Genomic DNA, 20,631 nt, shown 5'->3' on the forward strand with positions numbered 1-20,631 from the left:
CAGACCTATCGCCCCGTACTTCAACATACTGTTGCCGTAAATTAAGATAGTCTGTCAGCCAACGTACAATGATTTCATTCTTGAGAACCTCTCTGAGCTTTATCAGAAGTTTTGCATGCGACAGTTTGTCAAAGGCACGTGATAAATCTAAAAAGATAACATCCGTTTGACCTCTATTGTTGATAGAAATAGACAGATTGTGCACAAAATCTAAAAGCTGAGTTACGGTTGACAAACCTCTTCGGAACCCGTGTTGCCTTTCGGTAATGAAATTTATGTTGTCAAGGTAGTTTGCAATGTGTCCCACCAAAATATGTTCAAAAACCTTACTACAGTTACATAGCAGCGACACCGGGCGGTAATTTGAAACGTCAATGATACTCCCTTTCTTATGTACTGGCACCACCTTGGCCACCTTCCACTGTCGCGGTACCAAGCCACTATTCAATGATTTCTTAAAAATTACTAAAAGATATTTACTAATCCAATCCGCGTATCTTCGCAGGAATATATTGGGTATACCATCTGGTCCGGTGGCCTTTTTTACATCAAGTCGGAGTAAAAGGTTTAATATACCCTCTTCACTTACTTCCAAGTCTGGAATTCCAGATAGATGCGACGGCGGATAATGAGGGAGTATACCGTTTTCTAATGTGAACATCGTGGAGAAATAACCATTAAACGCCTCAGCCATTTCCCTACCATTACCAACAACTTTTCCGTCGACCACAAGGTTGTCGATCGCCTTATTTGCAGGGGAAATGTGACGCCAAAACTTGGGTGGATTCTCCTTCATAAATTTATGCAAAGTTACATTATGAAAATCGTATTTAGCTTGTCGCATTTTAGTTCTAAATTCTGAGACCAGGCTTCTTATGTTCTCCGTTGAATTCAGACGTTTATTACGCCGCAACCTCTTGATCTTTCTTTTTAAATGAATAAGTTCTCGCGTAACCCAGGGATTTGCTGTTTTTACCTTCTTAACCTTAGTTGGCACGAACTTGTCAATGCATTCATTCACAATATGCGTAAACTTTAGCCACAAACAATCAGCATCTGCGTTCTGCGTTTTGCAGCATCTGCGTTTTGAACCGGTTCCCCTTCTGGTGGGCATATTCATTCCCAGAAAAAATCAATGTTGCAAAATGTAAACCCGTTTATTCCGCACACATGGTGTTTAATATTAATAGGCAGCTGCGAAATTGTTAGCTCCTGGTTCCTGTAGGTGACTGTCTGTTCAAATAGGCTTTCCCCTTTCTTGAAGCCCATGATACAGACGGACTTGTTTGTCGTGATGTCATACGTAAAGTACTTTCTTGCTGGATTGGTGCGATCGCGTCTCATCCGAATACCTGTTGCTGCTTCTTAGCCAGCAAGCACCACCGCACGAGTACGACGCAAATCGATGAACACATTCACTTACAAACGCGCTCGATGGCTCCGTTTTCTTTTCTTCGTGTCCTGTCCACAAAAGAAGCACCACTTCGTACGCGCTTGCCCTCGCGGCTACGTAAATATATTCAACTTCGCTGTTCTAAAACAAGAGACGCGTTGCGCGACATTAGCGATAGAGAAGCCGTTACGCAGCCCCCTTGGGTCGTGTTTAGTTCAGGAGGGTTTGGGCGGATGAAATTAAAGCGAACACTACGGCACATTGGTAGAGAGTCACAACCGGTCACATGTACCTGTAAGTATATGCGCGCGAACGATAAAACGTTACCAAGGGGTCATAGTATACCGACATACATTCCACCGTAACCGTAACCCTCGTAAAGTATCCGTGACATGAGTTCAGAACACACGACGTCAGTTTCATTCGCTCATTCGTAGTCCAAACCGGCGAAGCTTTTTCTTGGACCGAAGACCGTTCAATAAATTTTTCGGTTTCCCTCCTGAGCGAAAAAAAAACGTATACGGTTTCGATTCCGCTCCGGTTCGCACCAAAATAGCGTTTTTTTTCGGTTTCCGGTTCTGGTTTTCGGTTCGCTCCAACACCCTGATTTATGCAACAGAGGAAATGGCCAAGAAAAAGAAGAATATCTCAGTAATAGATACAACTGGTATTACCGACCACAAAGGAGTCGTTGTCTCGTTAAGCGGGGTAGGCTGCTCTGGACCACAAAGGCCTCTGTGGAAAATTAATTGTAAGCTACTGGAAAATAAGCAGGTAGACGCGGAGGTTAAAGACATTCCACAGTGCAGACCCCGAAACGGCACCGGATTGCTTGCCTGGTGGGAGGAACGAAAAGGAAAAATAACGCAATACCTGCAAAGATGTGGCAGACAAATGACATATGAAAAAAGGCGAGAAGTTTGCAAAATACAAAAGCACCTCAGAGCTCTGAAAAGAGGCACGTCAACAATGGCCAGCGTCACGAAAGAGTGCGCCGAAGCCCACCTCAGACTTGTCTGGGAGGAGAGGTGGGAAAGAATGCGTTACCGTCAAGCACGGGAAGCATTTGCGAACGAGTCTTGGTGCTCGAGGGAGCTCCTGTTCAATGAGCGTTCGAAAGTAAGACAGGCTATGGAGGTTCTGGTCGATAAACAGGGAAAGCGGCTTTACAAAGCCGAAGACATGGTGGAAGTGGTTAGGGAGTACCTGCAGGGGCAGTACGATGGTAACCCAGACACCCTGCAGGTGGGACACCCGTCCAAAATAAGCAAAACAGTAGACGAGGTGCACAGAGCAATGAAAAAGATAAAGAACAAAAAGGCTCCTGGGCCAGACGGCCTTAGCAGGTTTTGGGGCTGGTACTGGCCAATGTGTTCAATGAAGGTCTGAGCAGGGGATATTTTAGTGAAAAGTTTGTAAGGGGACATATAATTCTGATTTGTAAAAATTTGTAAAAAATTGTAAAAATGGAAGGAATGTGTGGAGGCATGGAGGTCAATTACCCTGCTCAACGCAGGGGACCCAAAAGTGAATATAAACCTATCGAAACTTTATGTCCAGCGAAAAGCTTGAACCTTCAAAAGTTCAAGTATCAAAGAACTCCGCTGAAATCGCTGCAGTTTTTTTGTACTAGAATTTTCCATAATTGCATGTCCAAGGACCTAGTAGCAAACCGGGCAGTCTGTCAACAATTGCGTGACCCCGCGCCATCTGTCGAGGACGCATGTAATTCACGCACTTCCGGGCGCTAATCCGGTGAAAGCGAAAATGGCAGTGGGCATTTGTGACCACTTTCTACGTCGAGAATGTCGAGCCTCTTGAACATGAGTGCGCTGGAATTCCGCATTAGAGAACTGTCGCTCACACAGAACTGTGGTTCGTGCGTGAGCGTGCTGGAAAGTGTCTTCGCAGCAGCAGAAGATTCCTCGTCCAGAGATTAATCGGATTAATGCAGGTGTTCATGTGCGAAATGCAAACCGACGGATACTACGGATGGATACCACGGTTTTTGCTGCCGAGAGGTAGAGAATGCGTGTGAAAAGCAGACAGACAACTGCAGATAGGATAACGGCTGTTTGGATATCTGAATCCTCTATAGCTTGGAGAGCAATGTAGATAGCATGCAATTCTGCCTCAGTGGAGGAGTGAGCTCCTACAAGAGGACGAGCTTCTGATAGGTTGCGGCAGGGTATGTGGATCGCTATGGCGCTAATTCCACTAACTGGGTCCAGAGAAGCGTCAGTGTAGACTTGGATGACCTCTTGATGACAATTCATAATGCGCTCGGTGGCAAGGGATCTGGCAACTATATCTGGGGTCCGCCGTTTACTGGACAGACCAGGAATGCGTGCAGAGTCCAGGGAGGGTGCAAGCTTGGGAGTTTAGGATGGGAGGAGTTGAGCCCTTGGAGGGTGTGGAGAGTGCAGTGTAAACTACTAGGCGGTCGTTGCTCAAGTTTGAGAATGAGTGCTCTGCCGGCTGGGGTGAGGTTGAGCCTCACCAGCTGGTTGAGGAGGAGCTGAGTGACTCGCAGCCCGAGAGGGAGGGAAGCTGACTCGGCGTAGAGGGTCTCGGAGCTAGAGGATGGAGGAAGTCCAAAGGCTTGGCGAAGCCCCTTGCGGTTTATCTGTTCGAGATACTTGAAGGAGGACTTGGAGGGAGATGTGAAAGGCAGAGCGTACGGTAGTTTGGCTACTGTGGTGGCGTTGTGGATAGCGGCTAGGGTACGCGGAGGGCATGCGGAGGAGAAGCTGCTGAGACGTCTGACCAGGTTAGAGAAGGTGAGACAGCGCTTCTTGCATTCTCTGATGAAAGGTACCTGGATAGTCTGGAGTCCAGAGTGATGCCCAGGAAGGCGTGGGATCTCACGGTTTCTAGAGGTGAGCATTTAAGGTGACATGGCGGGAGTGCTTCCAGGTGGCTCCAGGACCGATGAGCATCAGCCTAGATTTTTCTGGGGACATGGTGAGGCCAAGGTCCTGGACGACAGCAGCAGAGTTGATTCCAGCTTGAATGGATTTGCGTAGGTTGGGTTGGTGCTTCTGACTAGCCCATATGCAGATGTCATCTGCATATATTCAGCATTGAGGAGGGGGAGAGACAGCAGGGAGAGCATAAGGTAGTCCAGCTATCACTATGTTGAAAATGGGCAGGCTTAAAACACTCCCTTGAGGCAGGCCAATGCTTTGTCTTCGTGACGAGCTGTATGAGTGTCCGAGACGAACTTGCAAGGAGCGACCTGACAGGAAATCCTGGATAAAGGACGTTGCAGGGCCCTCCATGCCAAGCTGGATAAGAGTGCGCATAACTGCCTCAATGGGAACACTGTCAAAGGCTGCCTTAATATAAAAAAAAGACAGCAGCAGTCCTCTGTTTAGATCGAAGTGCTTCGTCAGCACTTGGCACAAAGTCTAGGATTGAGTCTTGACTGCTGAGGTGACGACGGAAGCAAGGCTTGCCAGCATTTTGCGTGGAGTGGAGTGGAGTGACGTAGTGAAGCGGGCGAGGTCAGCCTATCCAGGGGATGGCAGGTTTCGCTCGTTGTGAAGAGGGGTGGGTGATGAGGGCGTGAAAGTGAAAGAGGTTTTAGCATGTAGAGAAGTGGGAAAGGCGGGAAGGTCAACTGGCAGGGCTAGTGCGTGGATGCTGGTGCAGCAGGGCGGGGGCTGTAGAGGCAGTGGCTTTGTGAGTGTGGTAGCCTGCGCAAACAGAATAGCAGGGCTGCGTCTTGACGGGATAGACCCGCTGTGGCACATGGTGGAGGTGCTGTCCCATGGCAGTAGGCTTATCTGGGTGCAGCTGCCAGAGGTGTTTGTGAATGCCTTTTCTGACGGTGGCATTGGTAGAGAGGGCTGCGGCAGTTAGAGGCGAGCGTGTACCTCTGTTGCATAGTTCATCGGCGGTCTCGTTTCCGGATATACCTTTATGAGAGGGCACCCATTTGACCCCTGTTGCTGAGGGCTTGTATGTTGTTCCGGGCTTGGGAGGCGATGGGGCAGGAGTCGTAAAGGGGCTGGATTCTGTAGAGGGCACCTTTGGATTCGGTAAGGATTACTGCATTTGTGACGTCTAGTTGGCTGATGACTTTGGTGGCTTTACAGATAGCCAGGAGTTCGGCATCAGTGGAGGAGGTAGGACCACTGAAACAGTCATCGAGTTTAAGTTGACGGGAAGGGATGTAGACGGCGATGCTACTCGTGTTAAGGTTCCCATTGATGGATGCGTCGGTGTAGACTTCCGTGTGGCCTGGGTAGCTTGTTTGTATGCAGTCTGCAGTAAGTACTTGCGCAACTATATCCGGAACGTTTTGTTTGCAGGAAATTCCTTTGATGTTAGGCTGGATGCTCAGTAGGCTGAGTTGCCAGGGTGGGCTCTTGTTTGGGATTGAGGGGGTGGATGGAACAAGCTCGGAGAAAGTGAGCAGTGTGGCCGAAAAGCGACTGTGGTTGCGTTCTCTGAGGCGGCTAATGAGCGATGTGCCAGCGCTAGATCTGTGGAGTCTGGACAGCGCAGCGTAGGAGGAGAGGTAGTGTGGAAGTCTCAGCGTGGACGGCTTCGCTTCGTGCTGCAGAGGGTACTCCGATGGCGTGACGCAGTCCACTTCTGTACAGCTTTTCCAGGGACTCGAGTGCTGAAGCGCTGGGGCAGGTGTATGGTAGTCCGTAGAGTATCTTCGCCGCTGTGGTTGCGTTGAATATGTTAAGAGCTGTCCTCTGGGGCCAACCGGATTGGGAGCTGCCAAGGCGTCTGATGAGGTTGCTGGAAGGAATGCATCTTGCTCTAAGTCGCTTCGCGTGAGGCGCCCATGACAGTCGTCTGTCTATGGTGATACCCAGGAAGTCGTGCTCTTTGACCCTTTCAATGGTGTTTCCATCGACGGTTACAGGGGCTAGGTGTGACCAAACTGCCCTTGCGCCATAAAACCTTTAATTACACACACACACACACACACACACACAGGTGTGACCAGCTTGGGCCGGGTCCGAGTAACATTATCTTGGTTTTGTCCCCAGATATGGTGAGGCCTTTGCTGCATAGAAAGTCCGCTGTGGCACTAACAGCTTCCTGTATGGCGTTTCTGTGAGTTCCCGGTGTCTTGCCGCGGATCCAGAGGCATATGTCGTCGGCGTTTCAAGACAGCTTAATGTCTTTATTGGTGTTGTGCAGGTGAGCTGGAAGAGTGGCCATGGCAAGGTTCAAGAGTAGCGGGCTTAATACGCTGCCCTGGGGGGTGGGGGGTGGCAATATTCTGGTCTCTAGGAGTGCTGAGAGTAGTTCCAAGGCGTACTTTCAAAGAGCGGTTACACAGCAGGCCATGGATGAAGGTGGCTGTCTTGCCACCAATGTCAGCAGCCTGGAGAGCCTCCACAATCACAGGGACGGCGACATTATCAAAGGCGGCTTTTATGTCTATGAAGACATCAGCTGTTCTCTTGCCGCTCTTGAGTGTATCCTCAACATCAGAGATGAAGTTGAGGATGGAATCTTGGGCGCTTAGGTTACGCCTGATGCCAGTCATACAGGTGGGCAGGTAGGACTTTTGGTCCAGGGTCCAAGTGATACGAGCGTGGATCATCCTCTCTACGACTTTGGCCAGGCAGGAGGTGAGCGAAATGGGCCGGTAAGAGTTCAGATCGGCGGTAGGTTTGCCGCGCTTGAGGAGGGGGACGAGGACACTTTCCCGCCAAGCGGGTGGGGGCATGGCAACGTTCCAGTGTTCGTTGATGTAGCGCAGGAGTCTGGAGAAAGCCTCGGTTGCGAGGTTTCGAAGAGCCTGATTCCAGATCCCATCCAGCCCTGGAGCTGACTTAGTCTTCAGGCGGCGAATGGCTTGTTGTAGTTCGTGTGGGGAGAATGGCTGGTCTTGAGAGCAGTTGGAAGAGAGGGTGGTGGACTTAGCAGGTGTGCCTGTTGTGTTGTGAAATTTGTCGGCGAAGTTTTCTGCTAGCTCTGGGAGGGAGGAGCCACGGGCAAGTGCTAGTGAGGCGAAGGGATTGGGGTTCTTGAGGTAGGCCAAGGCTTTGTCTTCGTGACGAGCTGTATGAGTGTCCGAGACGAACTTGCAAGGAGCGATCTGACAGGAAGTCCTGGATAAAAGACGCTGCAGTGCCTTCGATGCCGAGCTGGATAAGAGTGCGCATAGCTGCCTCAATGGGAACACTGTCAAAGGCTGCCTTAATATAAAAAAAGACAGCAGCAGTCCTCTGTTTAGATCGAAGTGCCTCGTCAGCACTTGACACAACGTCTAGGATTGAGTCTTGACAGCTGAGATGACGACGGAAGCCCGTCATGCAGTGTGGGAGTGCTGAATTGGTCTCGAGAAACCAGGTGAGCCGTCTGTGTAGGAGGCGTTCTACAAGCTTTGCGACGCATGAGGTAAGGGAAACTGGTCTGTATGAAGACAGTTCCGCAGCTGGCTTGCCTATTTTAAGGATGGGGACTACTACAGATAGCTTACAAGCAGGCGGACAAGAGCCAAGACACCAGTGATGGTTGACAAATGATAGGAGTCGGCTGAGGCAAGCGTCAGGCAGGTTAGGCAAGGCTTGATTGGAGATGCCATCGTGACCTGGAGATGATTTCGATTTCAGAGAGTTCAGTGCATAACGAAGCTCAGAGAAGGTGAAACGGTCATCCAGAACTCCATGGCTGTGGGGGAGAGGTGGGGGGGAGGGTACATCCCTGCCCGTGCTGAAGAAATCAGCGAAGTTTTCGGCCAGCTCTCTGGTGGTAGTGCCACGGGCTAGTGCCAGGGAGGGGAAAGGAGAGAGTGGTCTACTTGTCCCCATAAGGGATTTAGCCACTGCCCAGATTTTACTCCCAGGGGTGTGCAGGGTAAGAGACGCGGTGAAGTTTCTCCATTGAGAGCGATAAAGAGAGTTCGCATATCGGCGTAAAACTGCAGAAATTCTTCGGTAGATGGTGCGGTGGTATTGGGAGTGAGATCTTCTGAGGTCCCGTTGGAGCCTTACGTCGCTTGGCACATAGCTGTAGGTATTTTAGATCTGATTTGAGACCAGATGGCGGGGCTGTAGCAGTGCGGGTAGCAGAGGAGAGGGCTGACCTAATATCAGAGCACAGGCCAGAGGAGACGGCATGGGAATCTTTCGCGCTTCAGTAGTGGTAATGTTCTTTTTCGCGGCATAGCGGTGTGCAGCTGTTTCCAATTGCTTCACGGCACAAGAGTTGTCACTGGCACAGTGAGCTTTGTAAGTAGCTTTGTAAAAATAAGTGTAAAGAAACGCCAGAAGGCGATGGAGGGAAAAGAACCGCTCGATTTGCCGTTGACGTTCAGGGTGCGCATGCCGAGAGGCACCGCTAGCCTTGAACTCGCAGCGGCGGTAAAGAAGTCTTTTCCTAAGAAGGTAAAGACGGTGTGCCCATTAAAGGGCGGGTATTACGATGTCACCTTCCATGATATGGAAGGCGTTCGGATGGCCAAAGCGGCCGGATCAGTAATGATCGGTGAAACAAAAGTGGAGCTACGCTCACTTGGAAGGAGGGTAAAGATGATCACTGTGTTTCGTTACCCTGCAGAGTACGCATATACGGACATGCAGAGAGCTCTCGAAAAATACGGCAAAGTATTGAAAGTAGAGAGGGAATTCTACAGAGGTGAACATAGTGGCCTGGAAACAGGCACACGAAAAGTCTTAATGGAAATGGACACCCCACTGCCCAACTTCACCTTCATCAAAGGAATGAAAGTGGAGTGTTATTACGTGGGAGTGGCAAGGAGTTGCGCAAGATGTAACGCAGGCGGCGACATTGCTAGAGATTGTGAGGTGCAGAAATGCAAAAGCTGTAACCGCTTTTTGCGACGGTGAATGCAAAGAAAAGGAGGAAGCGGCATGGGAACCGCGAAGCTCTGCATGGGCTGAGCTGGATTACGGCCAGTGGCCAAACCAACGCGAGGAAGTGTTAGATGAGGAAGAATTTCCTCCACTCCCGGCAGCAGGAGTGGAAAAAGAAAAGGAAGGACAAAAGGACAAGAGGGTAAACGAAGTACCTCAACTTCCAGAATTGGAAGGGAAACAGAAGTGGGAGATACAGTACAGGAGATAGAAAAGGCAGTAGAAACTGAGGAAGCTGTTGAGAAAGCAACAGAGCCACGCGAGATAGTGGCTGGGTCACCAGAAGTTATTCAGGACGTAAACACAGTGCCTGAAACACAGGAGGAACCGGAAGAAACGCGAGGGAACGAATCCAGGAGCAGCCTGGGCTCCTTCACTGGGAGCACATTTACTGAGAGCTCTAGCGCTAGCACCACATCGCTGGGCACAGAATTAGACGATGAAAATGAAAAGGGATTGGTACAGGAAAGCGTCGAGGTCCACAGCGATGTGGAAAGTGGACCAGTAGATAGAACCGGAAGGCAGCGGGTGAACCAACACCGCGCCGTTTGAGAAGGAAAAAGAATAAGCGTTAAGCTTCCCTGCGCATGCGCTCGAAAGAGGCGAAACCTAAAACAGGATCCCAAAGCACCAAAACTCACCAACATGAATCTTAAGCTATTAACATTAAATGTAAGGGGTTTTAAAAATAAATTGATAAGGAACGAAGTCATTAGAATAATCGGGGGGTTGCACATCCTTTTACAAGAATCACACATAACAAAACGTAAAGAAGTGAATCAAATAGACAGGGATTTTGGGGTGCGATCATTTTGGAGCTTTGGGAAAAAGAACTGGGGAGGAGTAGGCATAATCATTATGCCACACTTGACCAGTAAAGTAATAAATAGCAAAAGAGACACAGATGCAAGGGTTGTAGCAGTCGACTTGTCGTGTGAAAGCAGCACAGTACGAATAATAAGCGTATACACTCCCATCGACAGGAAGGAATCCGCAGAATTTTTTAGAGGAGTAGACTATTATTTAGCGGGTGCAACCAACATAATAATGGGGGGATTTTAACTGTGTATTAAATGACAACCTAGATACATTAATGGGACATCATAAGAATAAACAGGGAAGTGAAGAATTTAGGAAGCTAATCAGAGACGTTTCTTTTGTAGACTTGTGGCGTCAAAACAACGGAAATGAACAGGGCTTCACCCATTTTAGTGGCACTAACGCCAGCAGACTAGATAGAGTCTATGCAAGAGGAAGATGGACTCAGAGTGCTGTCAAAACCAAAACAATTGACACAACCGCAGTTTCTGACCACATGGCAGTGGAAGTGAAATTCAACAATGTCCCGTTGATTGGGTTCCACGGGAGACTATGGCGTTTAAACAATGATTTATTAGAAATAAAAGAAATAGATTTCAAGATGAAAGAACTTCTTGGTGATGCGGCCCAAACATGTGACCACAGTGTGGGCTGGTGGGAGGGCGTGAAGAAGTCCCTAAAGAACCTACTGAAAACAGAGGGAAGGCAGAGAGTTGAGGAGGAGAGAAGGAGAGTGGGGGCCATAGAGTCCAAGATTCGTACATTAGAAAATGACACTGCTGCTGACGACTATGAGGTGCAAATAAAAGCCCTCAAAAACGAATTCCAAGCCCTAAGGGAACAGAGCTGGCTCCCCATGCAAATGCGCACTCAGACCAAGCAGCACAAAATGGAAACATGGTGCTCCAGGGAGCTTATAAAAGCATTCCTGAACCAAACGCAAAGCCCAATCGAAGCTCTGTACGACGACAACGGCCAAAGGGTAACAAATACCGATGAAATCGAGCAGGTTATCACTACTTTCTACAGCGATATTTACGCTCAGTACGAGGACGGCGCCCGCCACCCCGGCCGGAGGAGAAAACTCCCCGGCAACCGTCCAGGAGGCTCTCAAAGCCGTACTTGGGATGAAACAAACCTCCTCCCCTGGCCCAGACGGCTTACCGATGGCCTTCTATCGGAAATACTGGTCACTAATTGGGCCGCATCTAGTTAAAGTTTTCAACAGGGCTTTAGAGAGTGGGGGCTCTCTTGGCTCCCTCAATGAGGGCTATGTGGTTCTCCTTTGTAAGGAAGAATCAAGAAGGGAAGAGATTAATGCTTGGAGACCCATAACGCTCCTAAACGCTGACTACAAAATCATTGCAAAAATACTGGCAGACCGCTTAGTTCCATTGATGAACTCCATGGTTTCCAAAGCCCAGTGTGGAGGTGTTCAGGGAAGAAATATCTTCCTACAGACTGCTGCCATCAGGGACACATTGTTATGGTCAGGTCAGAGGAGAATAGAGGGGATCGTAGCCACCATAGATCAGAGGAAAGCTTTTGATAAAATAAGATCGGATTTCATTTTTAGCGAATTGGCAAATGTAGGCGTGAGTCAAGAATTTATAAATATGGTAATTGGTCTATACAAGGGAAGTACCAGCACTGTCCTAGTGAACGGCCGACCCTGTAATGAGTCCTTTAAAATTACTAATGGAGTAAGACAGGGGCGTCCTCCGTCACCCTTTCTTTATGTTTTGGGCTTTGAAAGATTAATCAAAATGTTAAAGAGCAATGGTGCAATAAAGGTATTTCCACTACCTAGAGGGGGGAAGGAAAAGGCAATTTTAGCCTATGCAGATGACTTGACTGTGCTGGTTCCAGACGAAAAATCAGTACAAGGAATATTAAACAGTATGCATGAGTATAGTATTAAATCTGGAGCAGAAATAAACAAAAACAAAAGCGCTCTGATGTACATTGGAGGTCTCAAACCAAGAGTTAAGATTGGAATTTCGATTAAAAATGAAGTAAAAATTCTGGGAATTAAATACAACGCAAACGGCGTCAGCAGAAGCAGTTGGGTTGAAAAAATCACTGAAGTCAAAGAAATCTTAAAAGAATACTCAGCCTTGGAAGCCCCGCTCTCAGTGAGAGCACATTTGATTAATGTATTAGTACACAGCAAGTTGTGGTACCTAGCAGCAATTGAACAACCAACAAAGGACATTGCACGGGGACTGGAAAAGATGTTTTTCCAGTTTGCGTGGAATGAAAAAACACAATTTGCTTCGCAGAGTGTCCTTAAAAATGCCAAACAAGACGGAGGATGGGGAATACGTGACATAATAAATTATGCTACAGCTCTAAAGGTGCAGGTCACAGTAAACAGGATACAGAGGAAGGATTAACAAAATATTTGGCAGAATTTTGGCTTGCTGTCGAAGCAAAAACTATAACTGGAGAACGCACAAACTTGAACGGACCATCGGCAACAGACAAACCAAGACAATACAACGATGTCCTACAAGCTGTTCGAAATTTAAAAATAACTGGCGACGTATGAGTATGTCAGCTAAAGACATATACAATAAACTCTTGAATAAAGAAACAGGTGGAACAATTAACAACAGCAACAGCGGTTTATGGATACGCTTGAACAGCGAATGGATAGAAGGAAAACGGAAAACCTTACTGTGGAAAATAGCTCACAGAATAGTACCCGTTGGATCTTTCCTGGAAAGAAGGCATGTAAGCGATAACGATAGGTGTGCTGAGTGTGGGAAAACAGAAACGCTAGAACACTGCTTCCTCGAATGCAAGCTACCCAGACTCTTATGGGGGAAAATTCGGACAGCTTTCAATCTACCTCAGTTAACCAAAAAGGACTTGATAAACCTGGAGCTGCCTCAGCTGAGAAATAGGGATAAAAAACTGTATTGGTTGGTACTGACAGAAACGGTATACCAAATATGGTACGCCAGATGTCAGAGAAGATTTCATTTCCATAGGTCGGGAAGCCAGGAGTTAATAGTAACTAGGAAAATCAATTTTTGTATTAGGATATGGCTTGGGAGGGAATTCTTTAAATGGGGTTCTGAAAGATTTAGAGCAATCTGGAAAACGGAAAAAAATAAATTGGGTCACACTCCTTTCTTTAAGATTTAGTCCAATGAATGCAAAAATTTGTAAAAAAATATTTCAGGATAACTGGGTTATTACATGATGTTACAAGGCGGCAATGTTTGCTTAGTTACGCTGAATGCGGAAGTGGCGGCATAAAAGCCGAAAGCAACTGCCTCGGAAGTATTTCCGGAGAGCAAGTGGGGTATTAATCTGTGCACCCATAACGTAAGGATAGACAAAGGCGATGTAAATGCTTAGCTTAGCTTAGCGGATCTGTAGAGGGTTATGGATCTTCTCCCATGTGGAGTTGGTCCTGCACAGAACTCGATACACCCAATTTTCGTCAAAGCGGTCAAGAAGGGATAGTGTGAACCAGCGTTCAGCGAGTTGAACGTGCACCCGCGCGTCGTCGAGAGCAGTGCTTTGGAATAAACAGCACTTTTCAGTGCTACTGTGAGCATCGCTGTGAACAACAGTATGCAGTAATGTGTCCTGGGTTTAGGCTTTCAAGTAGCCGAAGACAATGGACGACACCCAGGAGGGTAAATCCCCCATCAAATCAGGAAGGAGAAATCCTCTCTTCGCAGAAAAGACGTCGCTACGACTCTGACAAAGTAAGCATTGTGCCGAATCACGAGACAATGGAGTCCGAAAATGAACACGATGATGACACCACCCCGTTTATCACGGTGGTTCATAAAAAATCGAGGAAAGCGGGCATCCCCGTCATCCTCACGCCAGTAAAGAAAGAAGACAGCTTCCTAGCTGTAAATCCAAACGAGATAGCTTCAGAGGTGCTCTCTGCTACACAAGTGCGAATCTGCAACCACAGAATTGCAAACACTGGTAGCCTAACAGTGACTGTGGGTTCTCTGGCAGCTGCGAAAGCACTTCTCAATCTGACATGTCTGGCCAACATTGCTATCACGACGCGTATACCCGAGTCATATGCGCGCAACGTCGGCAAAATCTCGGGTATTCGTACTCCATATAGTGATGAGCAGTTGCTCGAATTCCTAAGACCTGTTGGCGCCGTAGAAGTACGCAGGCAGCGAGCATACCAGAGGGATGATACCGGTGATTATCACCCTCGCCCCTCACATAGCGTCATCGTGACGTTTAAGTCAGACATCCCCATGCCAGAGGAAGTGACCTTGGGGTTCAATAAGTACCCAGTCACAGAGTTTTTCACTCCCACGCGGTGTTTCAAGTGCCAAAAGATCGGGAATCTGCCGAACACTGCCGTGGGCAAAGTCGTTGCAAAGTCTGTGCGGGCTCGCACTCATACAAGCAGTGTCACTCGCGCAACGAGGCCAAATGCGCAAACTGTGGGGGACCTCACCCTGCCACTTACGGCCGCTGCCTTCGTCGTGTAGCCGCTATTGCTGCCGTCAAAACAGAATGCTGTGATGAAAAGCCTCTCAAGTGTGGGCCAATAAACCCCACAATGGTGAAGTCGCCCCCCATCCCAAAGAGAATTGGCGTTGCCTTCCCTCCACTTCCGCAGCGACCCCAAAACGCGCCGTGGAAGAAGAAGGAGGTAGTAAGAACAACAGAGCCCTCAACTTCTACCCCAAATGCATGGGAGAAGCCGCCCACTCAGAGCGCTCAAGCAGATCGTCCAAAGCCCCCTCCTCTGGGGCCCCCTCCTCCCCCACCCACCTCGAGCTCTCCTGAAGTTGCCCAACTGGTGCTACAAATAATTCCTTTCATCTTCATGGCGCTCAAGGCAATCATTGCTGCCATTCCAACTGCTCGTAATGTACTAGAGGTACAGCAAGCGCTGGCCCTGGAGACCCAACTCTTGCAAATGCTCTCCTCCAACCACCATGGCTAGCAACCAAACTATAGCAGCAACCCCACACAGTGTCAAACGGTATTCCAACACTACCATATTCCAATGGAACTCGCATTGGATCACGGGCAAAGTCGCAGACTTTTCACAATTTGTTTCTCGCCATGAATTTCCTCTTCTTCGCATATCCGAAGGGATGTTCCCTTCATCATTCACATTGCCCCACTATCTCCTGTATGAATCAGCAAGGCCAACTCCTCCCAGCAGGGCTGCTTTGCTGATTTGAGATAACATTCCTCAGACGGCTATGAATATAGCCAACACTGATATCTGTGAGCTGTGTGCCTGCAGGATTCGCCTCCACAAAACTGATCTTTCCATTGTCAGTGTGTACTTGCAGCCCACCACACCCATTGATGTTGAATTCATAATCACAGAAATCAAAAAGCTCCAACCACCCTATATAGTGTGTGGGGATTTTAATGCCCATAATAAGATCTGGGGGTCAAAAAAGACTGACAAACGGGGGGCAGACTTGGAAAAACTCTTGGATGAGTTAAACCTCTGTATCACAAATGACGGTGCCCCCACATATCACATTCCATGAGTGATCTCGTCAGTCTCGTGTCGTCAGTGATCTCGTCAGTGAAAGCGTCTCCATGAGTGAGGAGGGATCACATTCCACTCCTGTTGAAAATGAAAAATCACTCTCAAAAACGCAAAAAAAACATGAGGTCAAAAAAGTAAACTGGGGACGCTTTCGGGCTGACACGTGCAACCAAATAGACAGCAATACTAAAATTGCAGCCCTCACAGAGCACCTTAAGAACTGCCATAAAAAACACACTGAGAAATTCATAATCCCTGCCAGCGTCCCGTACATAAATGGGGAATATGAACGATTGCGCGCGATAAGACGGCGAGCTGAGAGGCTGGCAAGGAGAACGAAAAACCTAAATCATGTACGTGAATCAAACAGAATTCAAGCAAAAATCAGAAGACTCCTAAAGAAACTTTCAGAAAAAAGGTGGCGCAGCTTGTGTGATGGGCTACAAAAAAGGTAATCTGTTTGTAACTATTCAACCATGTCCGTCAGACGCTTACGGGCTCAGAGCAAACTCCCCCTTTTGTCAGCCTCTCACTTGCCACAAACACTCCTATCCAAGATCTGGCGGATGAATTCTGCCGCCGTATTACAGCGATCACTCTCACACAAATCCCGCAAGTCGTCCCACGCGCTGCAAAAGCACACACATGGTATAATGAGATGGATGACGACTTCACTCTATCTGAACTTAAAAAGGCCATAAATACTTGCCCCAAACGTTCATCCCCTGGTCCCGATGGTATCAGCTATGACATGATCAGAAACATGGAAGAAGACACTCTCCTTTGCCTTCTGCACATGTTCAACAACATATGGAAAGCTGGTGATATCCCTGAGGAATGGAAACTAACACGAATAAAGCCTATCCTGAAACCAGGCAAAACACCCACCTCTCTAGACTCCTTCCGACCAATTGCTGTTAACAGCTGTATTGGCAAAATATTTGAGAAAATGGTAAAATCTCGCCTCGAATGGTTTCTGGAGAACAACTACATTTACCCAAAACGCATGGCAGGGTTCAGGAAAGGCCGCTCCACGATAGATTCCATTGTTGACCTTGTCTCCTCCATTGAACATAACAATACATTTAATCGTTTTTCCGCTGCTGTATTTTTAGATATAAAAAAGGCCTTTGATTCTGTTTCCCACACATCCATTCTACACGATCTGCAACAGACGGGAGTTACCGGTCGTCTGTACAAAATCATAGGTAGCTACCAAACAGATAGGTACCTTTACATAGAAACCACTGATGACCCAAGTTCCAGGCACAAAGTGGTTGCTGGGGTTCCACAAGGTGGTATCCTCAGCCCTGTTATTTTTAATGTAGTCATGCTATCGTTGCCGGCACGGCTGAAAAAAAGACATAAGCATCGCCATGTTTGCCGACGACATTTGCGTATGGAGTGCTCACACACAACGCCTGACCCTGACGGCCCGCCTACAAGCGGCAGTCAGCACTGCAGAGCAATACCTAGGGGAACGTGGCATGCTAGTATCAGCCGAAAAAACAGCGCTCCTTCCATTCACACAAAGGCAGTTCCACAAATATCCTGTCACTGTAAATAATGCACAAATATCCATGAAGAACAAGCACAAGTTCCTGGGCATAGCAATGGATAGAAACCTTTGCTGGAAGCATGAAATAAATGCCATCAAACGCAAAACTGCGGAGTACCTAAATATACTTAGGACCGTTGCTGGGCCCTCGTGGGGACCACACAAAACAATCATCAAACAGACATACAACGCCCTCATACTTGCAAACCTCCAGTATAGTCTCCCTCTACTAAGAAGTGTTGCTCCAACGAACATGACAATCCTGTCACAAATACAGGCTGCTGGGATCCGAATTGTTATCGGAGTCCCACATACAACTGGGCATTCCGCTCTCATCGAAGAGGCATGTGAAGTCGACATCCCCACCATGATAGACAAAGACATTATGAAAATTCACCTCAGACACCAGAGCAGGCATGTGAAGCACAATTTGGCAAGTCTAGGGACAAAGAGGATGGGGCCACAAATGAGCAGGGCCATTCTGAAATACACCCCATACATACATGCTGATTATAAAACTCCAGTTCGAGACAGTATGCCACCATGGAGACAAACCGTCCCTCAAGCTTGTACTACAATACCTGGCCTGCACAAAAAAGCAGACTTTCCAACGCTCATAGCCAAACGGCTTGCACTTGAGGTCATCGATAAACTGAAGGAAAACCATCATGTCATATATACGGATGGTTCCACTACATCACAAGGATCTACCTCAGCAGTCTATGATCCCTCAAATGAAGTAAACAATGCACACAACTTAAGTCATAGAACCTCATCTACATCGGCTGAATTACATGCCATCCTCCAGGCCCTCAAATACATAAAGCAACAGGAACAACCAGACCAATGGGCGATTCTTACTGACTCGACAGCCGCGATTGACTCGGTCACCTCACTACATGAGGCTCAGTGCACGCAAATAGTTAAGCAAATACGTACAGAGCATACGCACCTCATATATGCAGGCCACACAATCCGTCTTCAATGGATACCAGGGCACTGCCTGATTCCTGGAAATGAACAAGCAGACAAAGCTGCAAATCAGGCACACTCAATTGAAACAAAAACTCCAATCCCTCTTACCAAATCAGACATCTCAGCCACCATCCAAAAAATTGTCCAAGACCAAATGGAACAAGCCTACAAAAACCCACAATGGAGAAAAAACCGCCTCAGGTACCTTGACCGGGAAGTGAAATTCATTGTACCTTGTCTTTAAACAGGAACCAGGAGTCCCTCCTCCACCGACTCAGACTCGGAGCCGCATACACGAAAGCACTAAAGTACAAGTTCAAAATACTTTCATCTCCACACTGTGACACGTGCAATTCAAGGGAGGACGAGGCACACATCCTTCTGCATTGTCAAAAATACAGCTCCCAAAGAAACACTCTTGAGAAGGGACTCCAAAAGCTTCATACCCTCCGAAAAATCCTGGGCTCATGGCCCTCAACAGATGATTGCCACACTGCTTGCAAGCTTTTACTGGATTATATCAATACATGCAACCTACATGAACTTTAAAGGAAAAACAACTTAATCAAGTGGGAATGAGCCCCGGGCTCTTCTATACACTCCACAGAGCTATATCATGATCATTACATTCCCTCTCCTTCCTCCTGCATTCTAGATAACATACAGACACTCCCCCTTTCCCCTCCCCTAACTCACTCCTCCCAATCCCCCCTCCCGATAAGAGTAGCAGGCCTGCTGAGCATGGCCAACCTCTCTTTTCCTCATAAACAAACAAACAAACAAGAAGGCCATCAAGGCGCAGAAGAACGTCCGTGCCACGGACAAGAAGAAGAAGAAGCGCAGGAGGAAGGAGAGCTTCAGCATCTACATCTACAAAGTCCTGAAGCAGGTACATCCGGACACGGGCGTTCCCAGCAAGGCCATGTCCATCATGAACAGCTTCGTGAACGACATCTTCGAGCGCATCGCTGCCGAGTCCTCGCGCCTGGCGCACTACAACAAGCGGTCGACCATCACCAGTCGGGAGATACAGACCGCCGTGCGCCTGCTGCTGCCCGGCGAGCTGGCCAAGCACGCCGTGTCCGAAGGTACCAAGGCCGTCACCAAGTACACGAGCTCCAAGTAAGCTGCGGTTCGACCACCACCCAGAACAACCAAAGGCCCTTTTCAGGGCCACCCCAAATGCTTTCCGCGACGCTGTGACTTACACCGAGCACGCCAAGCGCAAGACGGTGGCTGCGATGGACGTCGTGTACGCCCTCAAGCGCCAGACTGCTCGTAAGAGTACAGATTAATTCCGGTGTGGCAATTCTGTGCGGCTTTGGACCTTGTGCGTGTGTTTGCTCTTGTGAATCGGTGTTTCTCCTCATCGAGGGAGTGCCGGTAAGGGCTAGAATAGATAGAGGCATAATAAACATTGATTAGCGTTAGGATTTATTGCTTTCCTAAGGATAAATAATCAGTGGCAATTTGCCGAGGCGGACGATCGAGAGAGTTTTTCTCATCGGTACGCCCGGTGAGAGAGCGGAAGTCAGCCATCCAGTTTACATTTACCCTTAGTTAAGTTTCCGCTAATATACATTCTTCTTTTTTTTCTTGTGAGCAAGCCCGCTCATTAAATGTAATCATCGGTGTATTCAGTTATCTCTCACCAGTCTAAAAATATAGCTTTTCTTTTGTTTTCTTGCGAACCTTGTTCACGGTTGGTACATCGCGGAGTGACCGTTGGGCATTTCTGCGACCATGTGTTTTGATTGGCTGCATAGACTTTGGCTCTCGCACAAGGCTGGGAGGGTTTGTTTGTAAATAGAATAAGAACTGCGAATTTCCAAAAACAGTAGAGTGTAATCAAAAGAATGGCAGAGGTATTTGACCGGCCTCTTGCCTTCAAGGTTCGGGCGCCCATCGGGTGCTTTCTGAAAGACGTGCTCACTGCGGCTAAAGCAGTGGCGCCAGGTCTCGTACGCGGAGGCCAAAGCCCCGCGTACGAGAGGGGTTTTATAAGGTAATAGCCCAAAACCTAGAAGGAGCGCGTCTGCTCCGTGAGAGCGCGAAACTTACCATCGGCGGCAAGGAATGTTATCTCTTGGCCCTAGATAATAGGGTCAAGAGAATCACGGTGTACAGGTACCCCACTGACTACCCAGACACAGAGCTGGAAAAGGTTCTTGGGGGTTACGGAAAGGTGGTAAAAACCACAAGAGAAATGTTCGGCGGCATCCACGCCGATTGCGAAACCGGAACGCGCATTGTTTTAATGGAACTGACAGGCGTGCTTCCGAATTTCGTCATGGTGAAAGGCATGCGAGTTGAATGCTACTACATGGGAGTCGAAAAGAGAGGTGCGAGGCCGCCTCTCACTTGCTGAGAGACTGCCAAGCGGAAAAGTGCAAGGGATGTGGCAAAATGGTGAATGGAGAATGTGAGCAATGTGTGATTGAAGTAGAAAGTAGGAGATGGGTTGCGAGAAAAGGACAGGTAGCGTGGGGCAGAGATGTCACATAGAAGGAAAATGACC

The 20,631-nt window shown here is 48.1% G+C and overlaps 1 protein-coding gene across 1 annotated transcript; it reads left to right on the top strand.

Annotated features, from left to right (window-relative positions):
* The first annotated feature begins 16,238 nt into the window (after window positions 1-16,238).
* On the top strand, window positions 16,239-19,544 carry LOC135389552 (late histone H2B.L4-like). The gene is made up of 2 exons (XM_064619590.1): window positions 16,239-16,401; window positions 18,854-19,544. Exons 1-2 carry the CDS (start codon window positions 16,239-16,241, stop codon window positions 19,237-19,239), a joined length of 549 nt encoding a protein of 182 aa, XP_064475660.1. The 3' UTR covers window positions 19,240-19,544.
* Window positions 19,545-20,631: the final 1,087 nt, after the last annotated feature.

Source organism: Ornithodoros turicata, chromosome 1 (assembly GCF_037126465.1).
Source record: "Ornithodoros turicata isolate Travis chromosome 1, ASM3712646v1, whole genome shotgun sequence".
Classification (NCBI taxonomy): Eukaryota; Metazoa; Arthropoda; class Arachnida; order Ixodida; family Argasidae; genus Ornithodoros; species Ornithodoros turicata.

What these genes read in the sequence shown, in the direction of transcription:
- LOC135389552 (XM_064619590.1), top strand. Translation starts at nt 16,239, where the DNA reads ATGGATGACGACTTCACTCTATCTGAACTTAAAAAGGCCATAAATACT. An exon ending in CAACAACATATGGAAAGCTG is followed by an intron (nt 16,402 to 18,853) that starts GTGATATCCCTG and finishes AGGCCTGCTGAG; the next exon opens with CATGGCCAACCTCTCTTTTC.